The 18,970-nt window shown below is 41.7% G+C and overlaps 1 protein-coding gene across 4 annotated transcripts in view; it reads right to left on the bottom strand.

Moving 5' to 3' along the window:
• atp8b4 (ATPase phospholipid transporting 8B4) overlaps window positions 1–18,970 on the bottom strand; it is a 66,055-nt gene that overhangs the window by 20,969 nt on the left and 26,116 nt on the right. For all 4 annotated transcript variants that reach the window (XR_011676735.1, XM_071415783.1, XM_071415784.1 and 1 more), the window contains 14 exons: window positions 18,502–18,600; window positions 15,310–15,368; window positions 15,012–15,084; window positions 14,747–14,817; window positions 10,133–10,215; window positions 9,124–9,282; window positions 5,811–5,899; window positions 5,398–5,600; window positions 3,859–3,979; window positions 3,632–3,719; window positions 3,450–3,493; window positions 3,154–3,319; window positions 1,308–1,496; window positions 817–932 (listed from right to left, as the gene is read on the bottom strand). Coding sequence is in view for 3 of the 4 variants with exons in the window: in XM_071415783.1 (XP_071271884.1) it covers window positions 817–932; window positions 1,308–1,496; window positions 3,154–3,319; window positions 3,450–3,493; window positions 3,632–3,719; window positions 3,859–3,979; window positions 5,398–5,600; window positions 5,811–5,899; window positions 9,124–9,282; window positions 10,133–10,215; window positions 14,747–14,817; window positions 15,012–15,084; window positions 15,310–15,368; window positions 18,502–18,600 (1,560 nt within the window). In the remaining variant the exon portion in view is untranslated. The remainder of the gene's footprint in view (window positions 1–816; window positions 933–1,307; window positions 1,497–3,153; window positions 3,320–3,449; window positions 3,494–3,631; window positions 3,720–3,858; window positions 3,980–5,397; window positions 5,601–5,810; window positions 5,900–9,123; window positions 9,283–10,132; window positions 10,216–14,746; window positions 14,818–15,011; window positions 15,085–15,309; window positions 15,369–18,501; window positions 18,601–18,970) is intronic.

Raw genomic sequence — 18,970 nt, 5'->3', positions numbered from 1 at the left:
TGTGAGTGACTGTGAGGTTGCTTGCTGTGAGTGGCTATGAGGCTGCTTGTTGTGAGTGACTGTGAGGCTGCTTGCTGTGAGTGACTGTGAAGCTGCTTGCTGTGAGTGACTGTGAGGCTGCTTGTTGTGAGTGACTGTGAGGCTGCTTGCTGTGAGTGACTGTGAAGCTGCTTGTTGTGAGTGCCTGTGAGGCTGCTTGTTGTGAGTGACTATGAAGCTGCTTGTTGTGAGTGACTGTGAGGCTGCTTGTTGTGAGTGACTGTGAGGCTGCTTGTTGTGAGTGACTGTGAAGCTGCTTGCTGTGAGTGACTGTGAGGCTGCTTGCTGTGAGTGACTGTGAAGCTGCTTGCTGTGAGTGACTGTGAGGCTGCTTGCTGTGAGTGACTGTGAGGCTGCTTGCTGTGAGTGACTGTGAGGCTGCTTGTTGTGAGTGACTGTGAGGCTGCTTGTTGTGAGTGACTGTGAAGCTGCTTGCTGTGAGTGACTATGAGGCTGCTTGTTGTGAGTGACTGTGAAGCTGCTTGTTGTGAGTGACTGTGAAGCTGCTTGTTGTGAGTGACTGTGAAGCTGCTTGTTGTGAGTGACTGTGAGGCTGCTTGCTGTGAGTGACTGTGAGGCTGCTTGCTATGAGTGACTGTGGCTGCTTGTTGTGAGTGACTGTGAGGCTGCTTGCTGTGAGTGACTGTGAGGCTGCTTGCTGTGAGTGACTATGAGGCTGGTTGTTGTGAGTGACTGTGAGGCTGCTTGCTGTGAGTGACTGTGAAGCTGCTTGCTGTGAGTGACTGTGAGGCTGTTGCATGTAGTATAAAGACCTACGTAAAGATGCTCTGAGGTAGTGTCCATGAGAACTTGGTTGGACGGGTCCAGTCTGTCGAAGATGACGGTGTCAGCTCCTTTACAGTACAGCTTGACGTGGCCCGCTGGGTTCCTCACTGGACGACAGTAGAAACGGAAGCAGACAAATACCTGAGTCATTACACCTTGAAGAGACCTTTGAAGGTATTGCGTAAGTGACCAATGAGTCAGTGGATTGAAACCTATTGATCAAAGACCTCATTGACAGTGAATACCTAATGATGTCAAGATGCCGGACAAGAACAGAAAACCATGCAGTCTAAAGCTTGAAACAATTGATACTAACACTGCTATGTGTATGTTTAAAGAATATTCAAGAATATGAAGTCATCATCGACTGTATTGTATCTTATACTTCCAACTTTACGATAACTTCATGTTTTGCTTTGCTACACAACACATTTTGGAGACAGCAAAACAAGATCTTTGCTTTTTAAAAGTGAAGACCTAACCAATGACACTCATTCTCTTGCGCACGTTGTTGAAGTCGAGGATGGCCAGGAGCTGGTAGTTGACGGCTGTCCCCATCTCGTACAGCGTGACGGTCTCCGGGGTTCTGGAACGAAACACAAAGCCAAAGTTCCGTGCGGCCGTGACCAGGGCTCCCTCGTCAGGCGACTGGGCCATGTACACCAGATCCCCTACGTGGAGGAGAGAAGAAGAAGAAGAGGAAGGGGAAGAAGAAGAAGAGGAAGAAGTGGAAGAGGAACAAGAGGAACAAGAGGAAGAAGAAGAAGAGGAAGAAGAAGAGGAAGAAAAGGAAGAAGAGGAAGAAGAAGAGGAACAAGAGGAAGAAGAAGAAGAGGAAGAAGAAGAAGAGGAAGAAGAAGAAGAGGAAGAAGAAGAATATGTTTTTTGTTAGACTGATGTGTTAGGCTGCACTATCCACATGAGGAGTTGCAGGGAATTGTGAGTCAACATATAATTAATTGATCAGTATTATCTAGACAGATTTCCCAGCAGACAAAACTGGTTGAATTGACGTCATTATAGCCAGCTTCGCCCGCTGGGTTACAAGACAAGACTCATGTCATATCCGTCAGACTAGTGTACAGCAGTCCACTTTACTTTCACTCAGCTGCCTACTTTACCATCACTTAGAAGTCTACTTTACCTTCACTCAGAAGTCTACTTTACCTTCACTTAGAAGTCTACTTTACCTTCACTCAGCTGCCTACTTTACCTTCACTCAGAAGTCTACTTTACCTTCACTTAAAAGTCTACTTTGCCTTCACTCAGAAGTCTACTTTACCTTCACTCAGCTGCCTACTTTACCTTCACTCAGCTGCCTACTTTACCGTCACTCAGAAGTCTATTTTACCTTCACTCAGCTGCCTACTTTACCTTCACTCAGCTGTCTACTTTACCTTCACTCAGAAGTCTACTTTACCTTCACTCAGAAGTCTACTTTACCTTCACTCAGCTGCCTACTTTACCTTCACTCAGAAGACTACTGTGTCTTCACTCAGAAGACTACTGTCTCTTCACTCAGAAGTCTACTTTACCTTCACTCAGAAGTCTACTTTACCTTCACTCAGCTGCCTACTTTACCTTCACTCAGAAGACTACTTTACCTTCACTTAGAAGTCTACTTTACCTTCACTTAGAAGTCTACTTTACCTTCACTCAGCTGCCTATCTTCACCCTAAGACATGACAGTGTAACAGCGGTCCAGCAATCTAAAGAACACCAGTAGTGATGTTACTACTGGACACATGGCTAAAGTCTCTATACATTACATTAACAATATACGTTATCTATTCATTATCTATACATTATCTACACATAGCTACATGTTATCTTTAGGTTATCAGCATAAAGAACTTCTGCACCAAGGTTACAGCTGCACAGCATCTATACATTATCTATACATTATCTACACATTATCTGTACATTAGCTACATGTTATCTTTAGGTTATCAGCATAAAGAATTCCTGCACTGAGGTTACAGCTGTACAGTATCTATACATGACCTGTCCTATTTATTATCTATACATTACCCGCCCTATGTATTACCTATACATTACCCGTCCTATTTATTATCTATACATTACCCGTCCTAATTATTATCTATACATTACCTGTCCTACTTATTATCTATACATTACCGGTCCTACTTATTATCTATACATTACTCGTCATATTTATTACCTATACATTACCCATACTATGTATTATCTATACATTACCTGTCCTATTTATTACATATACATTACCAATACTATGTATTATCTATACATTACCTGTCCTAATTAGTATCTATACATTACCTGTCCTACTTATTATCTATACATTACCTTCATTCTTCTCCTCAGGCATGACAGTATGACACAGAGCCAGCAGTCTGAAGAACTCCTGCACGGAGGGCTCCTCCATCTTGATGGCCTCCACCAGGCTACTGTCATGAAACTTAAACTTCCTGTCACTCAGAGGGTTGAAGGAGAAATCTACACAGGCCGTTCTCTGGAGGGAGATGGACCAGAACACAGTTACTAACTTATAGTTTAACCTCACTATTGTATTACTGCAATATATAAACTTGTACTGTCCATATTGTAGTTATGTGTGTTATCCAGTTCCTTATTATTCATACCTCTGTAATTTCCACTTTATGGCCGAATTCATCATAAACATCACCTGAAGGGACCACAAGAGAGAACAAATAATCAGTCAATCACATTGCAGAAGCACAGGGGCAAGTAACAACTCCCTAGAATGAAGAAACCTTGAGAGGAACCACAGTACAGGAAACCAAACGCAAAATGTGCATCGTACCGTAGCTCTTCCCGTTGATGGAGCATTTGTTGAAGACCATGATGTTCTGTGTGAGAGTTCCTGTCTTGTCTGAGAAGATAAACTCCACCTGTCAACAGGGACCAACGAGAGATTGTTCGTCACTTGGCTGAGGCAACTTCATTCATTCATCCGTTCATATATAACGTTTATCTAGAAATGTATACATTAAATAATGATTTAATTCATCCATCCGTTCATTCACCCACCTGGCCCAGCTCCTCGTTAAGCGTGGTGGTTCTGGCCTCAGCTGGAGTGTCCTTCTGGATGTAATACATCTTCCTGTCCCAGTTAATAAAGTAACTGTGGCCCAGACGAATAACCTCCACACTTAGACAAACAGGAGTACAAGGTAAGTTAAGCTAAGAGGTAGTTAAGCTAAGAGGTAGTTAAGCTAAGAGGGTAGTTAAGCTAAGAGGGTAGTTAAGCTAAGAGGTAGTTAAGCTAAGAGGGTAGTTAAGCTAAGAGGTAGTTAAGCTAAGAGGTGAGTTAGCTAAGAGGTAGTTAAGATAAGAGGTAGTTAAGCTAAGAGGTAGTTAAGCTAAGAGGTAAGTTAAGCTAAGAGGTAGTTCTAAGCTAAGAGGTAAGTTAGAGCTAAGAGGTAGTTAAGCTAAGAGGGTAGCTTAGAGCTAAGAGGTAGTTAAGCTAAGAGGGTGAGTTAAGATAAGAGGTAGTTAAGCTAAGAGGGTAGTACTAAGCTAAGAGGGTAGTTGAAGATAAGAGGTAAGCTTAAGCTAAGAGGTAGTTAAGCTAAGAGGTAGTTAAGCTAAGAGGTAGTTAAGCTAAGAGGTAGTTAAGCTAAGAGGTAGTTAAGCTAAGAGGTAGTTAAGCTAAGAGGTAGTTAAGCTAAGAGGTAGTTAAGCTAAGAGGTAGTTAAGCTAAGAGGTAGTTAAGCTAAGAGGGTAGTTAAGCTAAGAGGTAGTTAAGCTAAGAGGTAGTTAAGCTAAGAGGTAGTTAAGATAAGAGATGAGTTAAGCTAAGAGGTAGTTAAGCTAAGAGGTAAGTTAAGCTAAGAGGGTAGTTAAGCTAAGAGGGTAGTTAAGCTAAGAGGTAGTTAAGCTAAGAGGGTAGTTAAGCTAAGAGGTAGTTAAGCTAAGAGGTAGTTAAGCTAAGAGTTGAGTTAAATCGAACTCAGTTCAAGCAAGAATCTTTAGTTGAAACAATAACAAAGCGGCCACCCCACCTCTGTTTGGGTAAAAAGCTGACGGATCGGCCTGGACAAATGTAACCACTGTCAAATTCATACAACCATTATAGTTGAACCATGTTATGAGGCTCTACAGTGTTTGTTTACGTTGGCGTTGTTTACAAACATTGGGGTCAAACAGACTTCTATGTTGGGTTCTGATGTGGTACTACAGTTGAGGCATTTATAAGTTCTATTCTTCAACAATCAATGGGTGTATGTATCATCAATTTATAAGTCAAAAAATGGATGGAGCAACTAAGTCGCTAGTAGCTAGCTAAGTAACTAGCTTTAAGTAAAAAATGCCATAATAATTAAATTATCTCCACTGTTGCTGGTTCTGTACCTGATGTAGAGGTGAGTACAACTGTGTTGACAATGATGATGTAAGACCAGGCAGGCAGGCAGGCAGGCAGGCAGGCAGGCAGGCAGGCAGGCAGACAGACAGACAGACAGACAGACAGACAGACAGACAGACAGACAGACAGACAGACAGACAGACAGACAGACAGACAGAGCGAGAGAGAGACAAAGAGAGAGACAGAGAGACAGACAGACCAACCTGACGTAGAGAGAGATGGGCACCATTGTGTTGAGGATGATGATGTAAGACCAGAAGGTGAGGAACCCAGAGAACACCACATTGTTGTTTCTGATTGGTTCATGCCACAGGAGATAGACACTGAAGCTCCTCCCAACCTTCTGCTCCCAGATGGTGTTGCCAATAGCCAGGATCACACCCATGCAGACTAGGAAGCCAAATATCTGGCAGTAGAGATCAGCAAGTTGGTATTCAGTACTAGCACCATTTCATAAACAGTTAGATCTTCACGTTTTATTTATTTATTTTATTTAACCTTTATTAAACTAGGCAACGAGGTACATTGATATGTTGAGCCAGTTGCAACATGGACTTTTTGTTCTTTTTTTTTATTTGAGCACTTCAGACGATGTGGGGGGAAAAAAAGTGCTCACCCATAAAACTAAAGTGTTCATCAGTTTATCAATGCTGGTCCTTTTGAATTTAGTCCTCCCACAGTTCTGCATCAGTTTGGTTTGCAGCCCTAGTGGAGTAAAGGAGATCACACATCGCGTAGAGGACGACAACAACGAGGAGAGAAGCTGCTAGCTATATGAACGATCTGACCGTTCCGGGTCAGTACATGTAGGTCAGATGGGTGTTAAATCTTAGACACGTGAAGTGACAGAGATACACTAAATGTAATTGGTAGAAATTAAACATGAACATACAACAACCCTGTACTACATTAGGTTTTCTCATTTGATTACAAATGAGACTCCTGAATACTCTCTCGTTAGAGGGAGATCTAATGAGATGTACCCAGGTGACTCCTGAATACTCTCTAGTTAGAGGAAGGTCTAATGAGATGTACCCAGGTGACTCCTGAATACTCTCTCGTTAGAGGGAGATCTAATGAGATGTACCCAGGTGACTCCTGAATACTCTCTAGTTAGAGGGAGATCTAATGAGATGTACCCAGGTGACTCCTGAATACTCTCTCGTTAGAGGGAGATCTAATGAGATGTACCCAGGTGACTCCTGAATACTCTCTAGTTAGAGGGAGATCTAATGAGATGTACCCAGGTGACTCCTGAATACTCTCTCGTTAGAGGGAGATCTAATGAGATGTACCCAGGTGACTCCTGAATACTCTCTCGTTAGAGGGAGATCTAATGAGATGTACCCAGGTGACTCCTGAATACTCTCTCGTTAGAGGGAGATCTAATGAGATGTACACAGGTGACACCTGAATACTCTCTCGTTAGAGGGAGATCTAATGAGATGTACACAGGTGACCCCTGAATACTCTCTAGTTAGAGGGAGATCTAATGAGATGTACCCAGGTGACTCCTGAATACTCTCTCGTTAGAGGGAGATCTAATGAGATGTAGCAGGTGACTCCTGAATACTCTCTCGTTAGAGGGAGATCTAATAAGATGTACCCAGGTGACTCCTGAATACTCTCTCGTTAGAGGGAGATCTAATGAGATGTACCCAGGTGACTCCTGAATACTCTCTAGTTAGAGGGAGGTCTAATGAGATGTACCCAGGTGACTCCTGAATACTCTCTAGTTAGAGGGAGATCTAATGAGATGTACCCAGGTGACTCCTGAATACTCTCTCGTTAGAGGGAGATCTAATGAGATGTACCCAGGTGACTCCTGAATACTCTCTCGTTAGAGGGAGATCTAATGAGATGTAGCAGGTGACTCCTGAATACTCTCTCGTTAGAGGGAGATCTAATAAGATGTACCCAGGTGACTCCTGAATACTCTCTCGTTAGAGGGAGATCTAATGAGATGTACCCAGGTGACTCCTGAATACTCTGTCGTTAGAGGGAGATCTAATGAGATGTACACAGGTGACCCCTGAATACTCTCTCGTTAGAGGGAGATCTAATGAGATGTACACCGGTGACTCATGAATACTCTCTCGTTAGAGGGAGATCTAATGAGATGTACACAGGTGACTCCTGAATACTCTCTAGTTAGAGGGAGATCTAATGAGATGTAGCAGGTGACTCTTGAATACTCTCTCGTTAGAGGGAGATCTAATGAAATGTACCCAGGTGACTCCTGAATACTCTTTAGTTAGAGGGAGGTCTAATGAGATGTACCCAGGTGACTCCTGAATACTCTCTCGTTAGAGGGAGATCTAATGAGATGTACCCAGGTGACTCCTGAATACTCTCTAGTTAGAGGGAGATCTAATGAGATGTACCCAGGTGACTCCTGAATACTCTCTAGTTAGAGGGAGGTCTAATGAGATGTACGCAGGTGACTCCTGAATACTCTCTCGTTAGAGGGAGATCTAATGAGATGTAGCAGGTGACTCCTGAATACTCTCTCGTTAGAGGGAGATCTAATGAGATGTACCCAGGTGACTCCTGAATACTCTCTCGTTAGAGGGAGATCTAATGAGATGTACCCAGGTGACTCCTGAATACTCTCTCGTTAGAGGGAGATCTAATGAGATGTAGCAGGTGACTCCTGAATACTCTCTCGTTAGAGGGAGATCTAATGAGATGTACCCAGGTGACTCCTGAATACTCTCTAGTTAGAGGGAGATCTAATGAGATGTACCCAGATGACTCATGAATACTCTCTCGTTAGAGGGAGATCTAATGAGATGTAGCAGGTGACTCCTGAATACTCTCTCGTTAGAGGGAGATCTAATGAGATGTACCCAGGTGACTCCTGAATACTCTCTTGTTAGAGGGAGATCTAATGAGATGTACCCAGGTGACTCCTGATTACTCTCTCGTTAGTGGGAGATCTAATGAGATGTACGCAGGTGACTCCTGAATACTCTCTCGTTAGAGGGAGATCTAATGAGATGTACCCAGGTGACTCCTGAATACTCTCTCGTTAGAGGGAGATCTAATGAGATGTACCCAGGTGACTCCTGAATACTCTCTCGTTAGAGGGAGATCTAATGAGATGTACCCAGGTGACTCCTGAATACTCTCTCGTTAGAGGGAGATCTAATGAGATGTACCCAGGTGACTCCTGATTACGCTCTCATTAGTGGGAGATCTAATGAGATGTACCCAGGTGACTCCTGATTACGCTCTCATTAGTGGGAGATCTAATGAGATGTACCCAGGTGACTCCTGAATACTCTCTCGTTAGTGGGAGATCTAATGAGATGTACCCAGGTGACTCCTGAATACTCTCTCGTTAGTGGGAGATCTAATGAGATGTACCCAGGTGACTCCTGAATACTCTCTCGTTAGTGGGAGATCTAATGAGATGTACCCAGGTGACTCCTGATTACTCTCTCGTTAGTGGGAGATCTAATGAGATGTAGCAGGTGACTCCTGAATACTCTCTCGTTAGTGGGAGATCTAATGAGATGTACCCAGGTGACTCCTGAATACTCTCTCGTTAGTGGGAGATCTAATGAGATGTACCCAGGTGACTCCTGAATACTCTCTCGTTAGAGGGAGATCTAATAAGATGTACCCAGGTGACTCCTGAATACTCTCTCGTTAGTGGGAGATCTAATGAGATGTACCCAGGTGACTCCTGAATACTCTCTCGTTAGTGGGAGATCTAATGAGATGTACCCAGGTGACTCCTGAATACTCTCTCGTTAGTGGGAGATCTAATGAGATGTACCCAGGTAGCCAGCCAGACATGGTGAAATCCCAGACAACGAAACAGCAATAACACGGCATCCATATTAGGAAGTCATCAGAATTTTGACTGATAACGGATGACTTCATAATGTGAATGCCGTACATCCAAACTGTTCATTTCATACCAGCGAAGACGACCATTCCGAAGCACCAGTCCGTGTTCCGGAGCACACAGCCTCTCAGCAACATATTTTCATTATCCAGAGGGTACTTGTTATCTCTCCAGTACAGAGTACCTGTGAACTTGTCCAGCTTGTTGTTGGGAGGCTCACAGATAACTTCTCCTGAGTAGGAAAACATTTGACACAGATTCACCAACAGGAAGCCAGGCAGTCAGCACAGCAGGCAGCATCAAGATGTCTACCATAGAAGTATAATTGCTAGAATGGGTATAAAAAAAAAAGCCATAACAGAATGTTGACTTGAATTGGAATTACCCGTTCTAGTTATTCTATTTCTATGCTGTTCACGTTCACAACAGGAAGCCTGTCAGTCAGCACAGCAGGCAGCAAGGTGTTGACTCTTGTCTGTTTCTCTGTCTTCTATGTGCTGCATTAGCTATGTGCTTTATGTTGTATTATATTATATTGTCAGTGTCAACACAACCCCAACAGAGACAACAGGGATTTGAACCTGGGCCTCCTACGTTGCAAAAAAAATAAAATAGAAAAACTACATAAAAAGGGAAAAAGCTACATAATTGCACACATATGTCCACAGGCGTATAGTATGAACCCAAACAGACCTAAAGAAACTCAAATATATGTAAGTCTACGATGTAAACTCGAAATGTTCCCTGACAAACACAACATACACTAAACACTTCACCTTCATTTACACTAGTTACTGAGACCAGCTCTGTCTCCAGATCAGTAATTCCATAGTAATTACACAGGAAAACAAAACAGCACAAAAGTAAGACACAAGGACGTGCTGAACCCTGGAAACAGCCGTTCCACTTACCTCCAAATAGACACTCAAGTATCAGAGAAAATTACCCCTGAGTTCGTCATAGCAACAACCAGACAAACCAAGGTCAAATACCAGGAAAAGAGAGCCACGGTAACGTTATATAGACTACAGCGGTCTCGTTATTAATACACACAGAATGCAGTATAAATTGTTATACTGTACCATTGAAGTCAGCCAGCTTTGCTATGTCTGCTCCCAAGTCCGAGGTCACAGTCAAAGCCTGGCGAACCTTCAGATTGGTCTCCCTATGCAGAAACATTGGGATTTTATTGTACAGTACAAGAATAAGTTAACCATGTATTTGCTTAGGAAGTACATGTAAAATGGTTTTAGACAGTAATAACTTATGAATTACTTGTTTCTTTCTTTCTTTAGGATTCAATAAAACAAGCACTGCATGGGCACTGTTAGCTACCAACAATGTTGAAGTACAAGGAAGTACCACTTGCGGAAGTACCACATGTCATAAGCCACACGTTTTTTTTTCCTAAATGACAGGAAATTAGCTTTAAAATTACAACATTTTTACTCAGCCTCATTGCAAAATGTGTAGAAAAGCAGGAAATTAGCTTTAAAACTACAACAGTTTCAGTCAGCCTCATGGCAAAATGTGTAGAATAGCAGGAAATTAGCTCAGAGATTCTTGAAAGTCGGGACATCCATTGCTACTGTGTATAACACTTAAATGAAAAATAAAAATGATATTTTTGTCAACTACGTAAAACATCACCTCTGTCAGATCTTTTTATAATGTCAACTCTGTCAGAGTGCTGAAAGATTTAGTAGAATAGTTGTGTTTTTTATTGGGGATTTTCAAATGAAACATTTTCAATATTTTACAAATGTTCGTATTTAACTTGTGTCTGTTTTGAGTGTCTGTTGTCAACTCCGTCACTGATGGCTTACACTTTTAAGATGTCATTTTTTTGGTCAATATTCTGAATATACACAAAATATTGTAATCACGGTTCTGCAACATACAGGGCCTTCAGAAAGAATTCATGCCCATTTACTTATTCCACATTTTGTTGTGTTACAGCCTGAATTCAAAATGAATTTCAAATATGGAAATCATGTAGAATCCAAAAAAGTGTTAAACAAATGAAAATATATTTTAGATTTTAGATTCTTCAAATAGCCACCCTTTGCCTTGATGACAGCTTTGCACACTCTTGGCATTCTCTCAACCAGCTTCACCTGGAACAGTCTTGAAGGAGTTTGAAGGAGTTCCCACTTATGCTGAGCACTTGTTGGCTGCTTTTCCTTCACTCTGTGGTCAGACTCATACCAAACCATCTCAATTTGGTTGAGGTCGAGGGATTGTGGAGGCCAGGTCATCTGATCCAGCACTTCACTCTCCTTCTTGGTAAAATAGCCCTTACACAGCCTAGAGTTGTGTTGGGTCATTGTCCTGTTGAAAAACAAATGAAAGTCCCACTAAGTGCAAATCAGATTGGATGGTGTATCGCTGCAGAATGCTGTTGTAGCCATGCTGGTTAAGTGTGCCTTGAATTCTAAAAAAAATCACTGACAGTGTCACCAGAAAAACACCCCCACACCATAACACCTCCTCCTCCATGCTTCACGGTGGGAAATACACATGTGGAGATCATCCGTTCACCCACACTGCCTCTCACAAAGACATGGCGGTTGGAACCAGAAATCTCAAGTTTGGACTCCAGACCAAAGGACAGATTTCCACCGGTCTAATGTCCATTGCTTGTGTTTCTTGGCCCAAGCAAGTCTCTTCTTATTATCGGTGTCCTTTAGTAGTGGTTTCTTTGTAGCAATCCGACCATGAAGGCCTGATTCACACAGTCTCCTCTGAACAGTTGATGTTGAGATGTGTCTGTTACTTGAACTCTGTGAAGCATTTATTTAGGCTGCAATTTCCGAGGCTGGTAATTCTAATGAGCTTATCCTCTGCAGCAGAGGTAACTCTGGGTCTTCCTTTCCTGTCGTGGTCCTCATGAGAGACAGTTTCATCATAGCGCTTGATGGTTTTCGTGACTACACTTGAAGAAACGTTCAAAATTCTTGAAATTTTCCGGATTGATTGACCTTATGTGATGAAGCAATGATGGACTGTCGTTTCTCTTTGCTTATTTGAGAGGTTCTTGCCATAATATGGACTTGGTCTTTTACTAAATAGGGCTATCTTCTGTATACCACCCCTACCTTGTTACAACACAACTGACTGGCTCAAACGCATTAAGAAGGAAAGAATTCCACAAATTAACTTTTAAGAAGGCACACCTGTTAATTGAAATGAATTCCAGGTGACTACCTCATGAATCTGGTAGATAGAATACCAAGAGTGTGCAAAGCTGTCATCAAGGCAAAGGGTGGATATTTGAAGAATCTCAAATCTAAAATATATTTTCATTTGTTTAACAGTTTTTTTTGGTTACAACATGATTCCATATGTGTTTTTTCATAGTTTTGATGTCTTCACTATTATTCTACAATGTAGAAAATAGTAAAAACATAGAAAAACCCTTGAATGAGCAAGTGTTCAAAAACTTTTGACCGGTAGTGTAAGTCTGTACTGTAAGTCAAAACTGTAACTAGGCCACTCAGGAACATTCAATGTCTAGGTAACCAACTCCAATGTATATTTGACCTTGTGTTTTAGGTTATTGCCAGTGACACAACATCTCAATTTAATCCATTTTAAACTCAGGTTTTAACACAACAAAATGTGGAAAAAGTCAAGGGGTGTGAATACTTTCTGAAGGCACTGTATGCTTAATTAAATAATGTACGTATTTGCTGTGATAGACTTAAAGGGATAACGTTAGCTTTTATAAATGTTGTTTTATGTTTTAAATCTAGAAAAACATGCCAAAATGCTAACAGAAATAGCCCTGGAGCATTACATAGTGCTATTAAACCAAACAAAAAGAAGTTTGGAGATTTTGTATTTTATATTTGAATAATCTAATGTTAGAATTATAGGCCTTTAAACACTTGTTGGAGAATAATTGTAAAAATTAAAAGCTGCTACTGTCACGACGGTGAGGAGAGACGGACCAAAGCGCAGCGGATGTATAGTTCCACATCTTTATTATAAAGTGAAACTAAAGCAAAACAAAACAATAAAGAAACAACGAAACGTGACTACGTGGTGCACAAACACAAAATAATATCCCACAAACACAGGTGGGAAGAATAGCTACTTAAATATGATCCCCAATTAGAGACAACGATTACCGGCTGCCTCTAAATTGGAATCATACAAACACTAACATAGAAAATATAAACTAGAACACAACATAGAAATAATAAACTAGACTACCTCTAGACTACCTACCTCCTAGTCACGCCCTGACCTACTACACCATAGAGAAACAATGGCTCTCTATGGTCAGGGCGTGACAGCTACTCTGTTTATAATGTATGCATAGTAACTTTAATAACTCTACCTACATGTACATATTGCCTCAATTACCTCGACACCGGTGCCCCCGCAAATTGTAATTATTTCGCCATTATGGCCTATTTATTGCCTTACCTCCCTTATCTTACCTCATTTGCACACACTGTATATATACTTTTTTTCTATTGTGTTATTGACTGTATGTTTTGATTATTCCATGTGTAACTCTGTGTTGTTGTTTGTGTCGCACTGCTTTGCTTTATCTCGGCCAGGTCGCAGTTGTAAATGAGAACCTCTTCTCAACTAGCCTACCTGGTTAAATAAAGGTGAAATATATATTTCTTTTTTTATTGACTTTGTACCGGTACCCCCTTTATATAGCCCCACTATTGTTATTTACCCCCTTTATCAAATCAAGTTTATTTTATATAGCCCTTCGTACATCAGCTAATATCTCGAAGTGCTGTACAGAAACCCAGCCTAAAACCCCAAACAGCAAGCAATGCAGGTGTAGAAGCAGGTGTATATAGCCCCACTATTGTTATTTACTGCTGCTCTTTAATTATTTGTTATTCTTATCTCTTACTTGTTTTTTAGGTATTATCTTAAAACTGCATTGTTGGTTAAGGGCTTGTCAGTAAGCATTTCACTGTCAGATCTACTACACCTGTTGTATTTGGCGCATGTGACAAATACAATTTGATTTGATTTGATGGTGTCTGACGGAGTTTACATAAATCCAACTAGTTGTATTTTCTGAAGAAAATAATAATAATTAGGAGTTTGTTCCTTTACATGGTGTGATGGCTGATATTTTGGTCTATCAAAATATATACTTCACTTTTGTTAAGACAAATATTTGGGGATAAAAAGTTGATCGTTTTTCAATAATCCCTGAGCTTTAAAACAGCAACATTGTCTTTTCAGTCTCATGGCAAAATGTGTAAAATAGCATGAAATTAGCTATTAAACTACAATTTTCTCTCTCTGCCCCCAAAAAAAGCACACACAAAAAAATTATGTATTTTTGGTTGAGGGGGGGGGGTGGAAACACCAATGGAAAAGTATCCTAAAACAAAGTGCAAGTGAAACATTTAAACAGGGGTAGATAGTGGTCAGTGGTGAGAGAGAAAACAGAGGGTGACTCATTGTAAACTACAGTTGACTCCGTGTCAAACAAAGCAGTTAACAGAACAACGAAGATAAACTGGGCCAAATCCTCAACCTCAACCACCTTATTTCCTGATAATGCTTTACTCAGAGTGTAGAAACCACTGCAGACACACTGTGACACTGATAGCCCTCCTTGGCAAACAGCCCCCCCCCCCCTAAAAATGATATTCCGTTTCTAAAGCCTCGTAGAAGCAAATACTATAGAAATACATGCAGTGTCTTACCCGTCTAGCTCAGCCGTTTCTATGTAACACAGTCCATATGGTTCACTACTAGAGAGCAGTAGAATGTCAGCCTGTAGGAGAGGACGGAGAGGACTTACTGGCAGGCCACAGGGAATAAACCAATCTCTGCACCAATGCTTTACAATAGAACTCAACAGGTACAGTAGAGGAATTAACCCTCATTTTAATAAAAAAAAACATTGGATGATTCATTTCAAGTGTTTATGGGAGTATCTAAGTATGAAATCGAGAGCAAATTACTCACTGTCACAAAGTGATTGTTTTCCAGTTTGATGATATCTCCCACGCGTACATTCATCCACTTCTCATTCTGTAGACTGAGACAGATACACAGTCATTCTCAATAGAACAGACGTAACGGTGATTTATAAGCACAAAAGCATGAAATGTATCCTATTCAAAGAAATGTCTTCATCTCATTGTGCAATTTTTTGAAGGTACAAAAAAAAAAAAAAAAAATGGCTCTTTGCACAAGCCACAATGAGGTAGAACATGTTCACATTAAAAGGTTCCTATTGAAGGTTCACTGAGGATATACTTACTTTCCCCTGAGTACCTGAGACTGACGATTGTTGACCTGCTGATCGCTTTTATACCTGAACTGAAATTGAGAAGACATCTTTTACAAAGGTCATGCACTGCTAATAGCTGCTAATAACCGGGGATGTACTGTACACACAGTACCAGTCAAAGGTTTAGACACACCTACTCATTCAAGGGTTTTTCTTTATTTTTTTACTATTTTCTACATTGTAGATTACTAGTGAAGACATCAAAACTATGAAATAACACATATGGAATCATGTAGTAACCAAAAAACTGTTAAACAAATCAAAACACATGTTATATTTGGGATTCTTCTAAGTAGCCACCCTTTGCCTTGATGACAGCTTTGCACACTCTTGGTATTCTCTCAACCAGCTTCACGTAGTCACCTGGAATGCATGTCAATTAACAGGTGTGTATTGTTAAAGTTAATTTGTGGAATTTCTTTCCTTCTTAATGCGTTTGAGCCAGTCAGTTGTGTTGTGACAAGGTAGGGGTGGTATACAGAAGATAGCCCTATTTGGTAAAAGACCAAGTCCATATTATGGCAAGAACAGCTCAAATAAGCAAAGCAAAATGACAGTCCATCATTGCTTCATCACATGAAGGTCAGACAATCCTGAAAATTTCAAGAACTTTTAAAGTTTCTTCAATTGCAGTTGCAAAAACCATCAATCGCTATTATACTGGCTCTCATGAGGACCGCCACAGGAAAGGAAGACCCAGAGTTACCTCTGTTGCAGAGGATAAGCTCATTAGAGTTACCAACTTTAGAAATTGCAGCCCAAATAAACGCTTCAGAGTTCAAGTAACAGACACATCACAACATCAACTGTTCAGAGGAGACTGCGTGAATCAGGCCTTCATGGTCGAATTGCTGCAAAGAAACCACTACTAAAGGACACCAATAAGAAGAAGAGACTTGCTTGGGCCAAGAAACCCGAGCAATGGACATTAGACCGGAGGAAATCTGTCCTTTGGTCTGATGAGTCCAAATTTGAGATATTTGGTTCCAACCGCTGTGTCTTTGTGACGCAGAGTAGGTGAACGGATGATCTCTGCACGTGTGCTTCCCACCGTGAAGCATGGAGGAGGAGGTGTGATGGTGTGGGGGTGCACCGATGGTGACACTGTCAGTGATTTATTTAGAATTCAAGGCACACTTAACCAACATGTTAAACACAACATTCTGCAGCGATACGCCATCCCATCTGGTTTGCACTTAGTGGGACTATCATTTGTTTTTCACAGGACAATGACCCAACACACCTCCAGGCTGTGTAAGGGCTATTTGACCAAGAAGGAGAGTGCTGCATCAGATGACCTGGCCTCCACAATCACCCGACCTCAACCCAATTGAGATGGTTTGGGATGAGTTGGACCACAGAGTGAAGGAAAAGCAGCCATCAAGTGCTCAGCATATGTGGGAACTCCTTCAAGACTGTTGGAAGACTCATCTCATTGGAAGACTCATTTATTGAAGACTCATCTCTTCAGTAGGTCCTATGATTGAGTGCAGTCTGGCCCAGGAGTGTGAAGGTGAACGGAAAGACAGTGGAGCAATGAACCGCCCTTGCTGTCTCTGATGGGCCGGTTCCCCTCTCTCCACTGGGATTCTCTGCCTCTAACCCTATTACAGGGGCTGAGTCACTGGCTTACTGGTGCTCTTCCATGCCGTCCCTAGGAGGGGTGCGTCACTTGAGTGGGTTGAGTCACTGACGTGATCTTCCTGTCTGGGTTGGCGCCCCCCCCTTGGGTTGTGCCGTGGCGGAGATCTTTGTGGGCTATACTCAGCCTTGTCCAAGGATGGTAAGTTGGTGGTTGAAGATATCCCTCTAGTGGTGTGGGGGCTGCGCTTTGGCAAAGTGGGTGGGGTTATATCCTGCCTGTTTGGCCCTGTCCGGGGTTATCGTTGAATTGGGCCACAGTGTCTCCCGACCCCTCCAGTCTCAGACTCCAGTATTTATGCTGCAGTAGTTTATGTGTCGGGTCTGTTATATCTGGAGTATTTCTCCTGTCTTATCCAGTGTCCTGTGTGAATTTAAGTATGCTCTCTCTAAATCTCTCTCTCTTTCTTTTCTCTCTAGGAAGACCTGAGCCCTAGGACCATGCCTCAGGACTACATGGCCTGATGACTCCTTGCTGTCCCCAGTCCACCTGGCCATGCTGCTGCTCCAGTTTCAACTGTTCTGCCTGCGGCTATGGAACCCTGACCTGTTCACCGGATGTGCTACCTGTCCCAGACCTGCTGTTTTCAACTCTCTAGAGACAGCAGGAGCGGTAGAGATACACTGAATGATCGGCTATGAAAAGCCAACTGACATTTACTCCTGAGGTGCTGACCTGTTACACCCTCGACAACCACTGTGATTATTATTATTTGACCCTGCTGGTCATCTATAAACATTTGAACATCTTGGCCATGTTCTGTTATAATCTCACCCCGGCACAGCCAGAAGAGGACTGGCCACCCCTCATAGCCTGGTTCCTCTCTAGATTTCTTCCTAGGTTCTGGCCTTTCTAGGGAGTTTTAGCCACTGTGCTTCTACACCTGCATTGCTTGCTGTTTGGGGTTTTAGGCTGGGTTTCTGTACAGCACTTTGAGATATTAGCTGATGTAAGAAGGGCTTTATAAATACATTTGATTTGATTTGATTTGGAAAAGCATTCCAGGTGAAGCTGGTTGAGAGAATGCCAAGAGTGTGCAAAGCTGTCATCAAGGCAAAGGGTGGCTATTTGAAGAATCTAAAATCTAAAATATATTTTGATTTGTTTAACACTTTTTGGTTACTGCATGATTCCATATGTGTTTTTTCATAGTTTTGATGTCTTCACTGTTATTCTACAATGTAGAAAATAGTAAAAAATAAAGAAAAACCCTTTTGATGATGGGTGGCAGGTAGCTTAGCGTTTAAGAGCATTGGGCCAGTAACTGAAAGGTTGCTGGTTTGAACCCCCGAGTTGACTAGATTAAAAATCTACCGATGTGCCCTTGAGCAAGGCACGTACCCCTAATTGCTCCTGTAAGTCGTTCTGGATAAGAGCGTCTACTAAATGACTAAAATGTAAATCAAACGAGTTAACTGTACTGCTTTTTTCTTGGCTGTATATCAGTTTTGAATCATCAAATGAATGAAATAATTCATTCAATCCCTCAATCAATTAATAAGACGGGACAGTTAACTCACATAGTCGTCAGTGGCGTCTTTAACTGCAGTGATCACCAGCACCATGACCAGGGGCACGGTGGTAGTGACCCAGGACAGGGAGGAGATCTCAGGGATTAACTATAAATAGGAGAACACAGAGCCATTTATTTTACATCATACGTAGCTATGTAAACCCCTTGGTTACATTGAGCTTTTTTCTAGCACAGACTGTATTGACTGTGTTGCATGTGGGACTTACACCCCTACATATTAGTGGATTCCTCTTCAAATTAGTGGATTCCTCTTCAAATTAGTGGATTCCTCTTCAAATTAGTGGATTCCTCTTCAAATTTGTGGATTTGGCTATTTCAGCCACACCCGTTGCTGACAGGTGTGTAAAATCAAGCACATAGCCATGCAATCTCCATCGACAAACATTGGCAGTAGAATGGTCTTACTGAAGAGCTCAGTGACTTTCAACGTGGCACCGTCATAGGATGACACATTT

This window comes from Salvelinus alpinus, chromosome 9 (genome assembly GCF_045679555.1).
Source record: "Salvelinus alpinus chromosome 9, SLU_Salpinus.1, whole genome shotgun sequence".
Lineage (NCBI taxonomy): Eukaryota > Metazoa > Chordata > Actinopteri > Salmoniformes > Salmonidae > Salvelinus > Salvelinus alpinus.
Note: the sequence above shows the minus strand (reverse complement) of the source record. Positions and strands in the feature narration are given on the sequence as shown.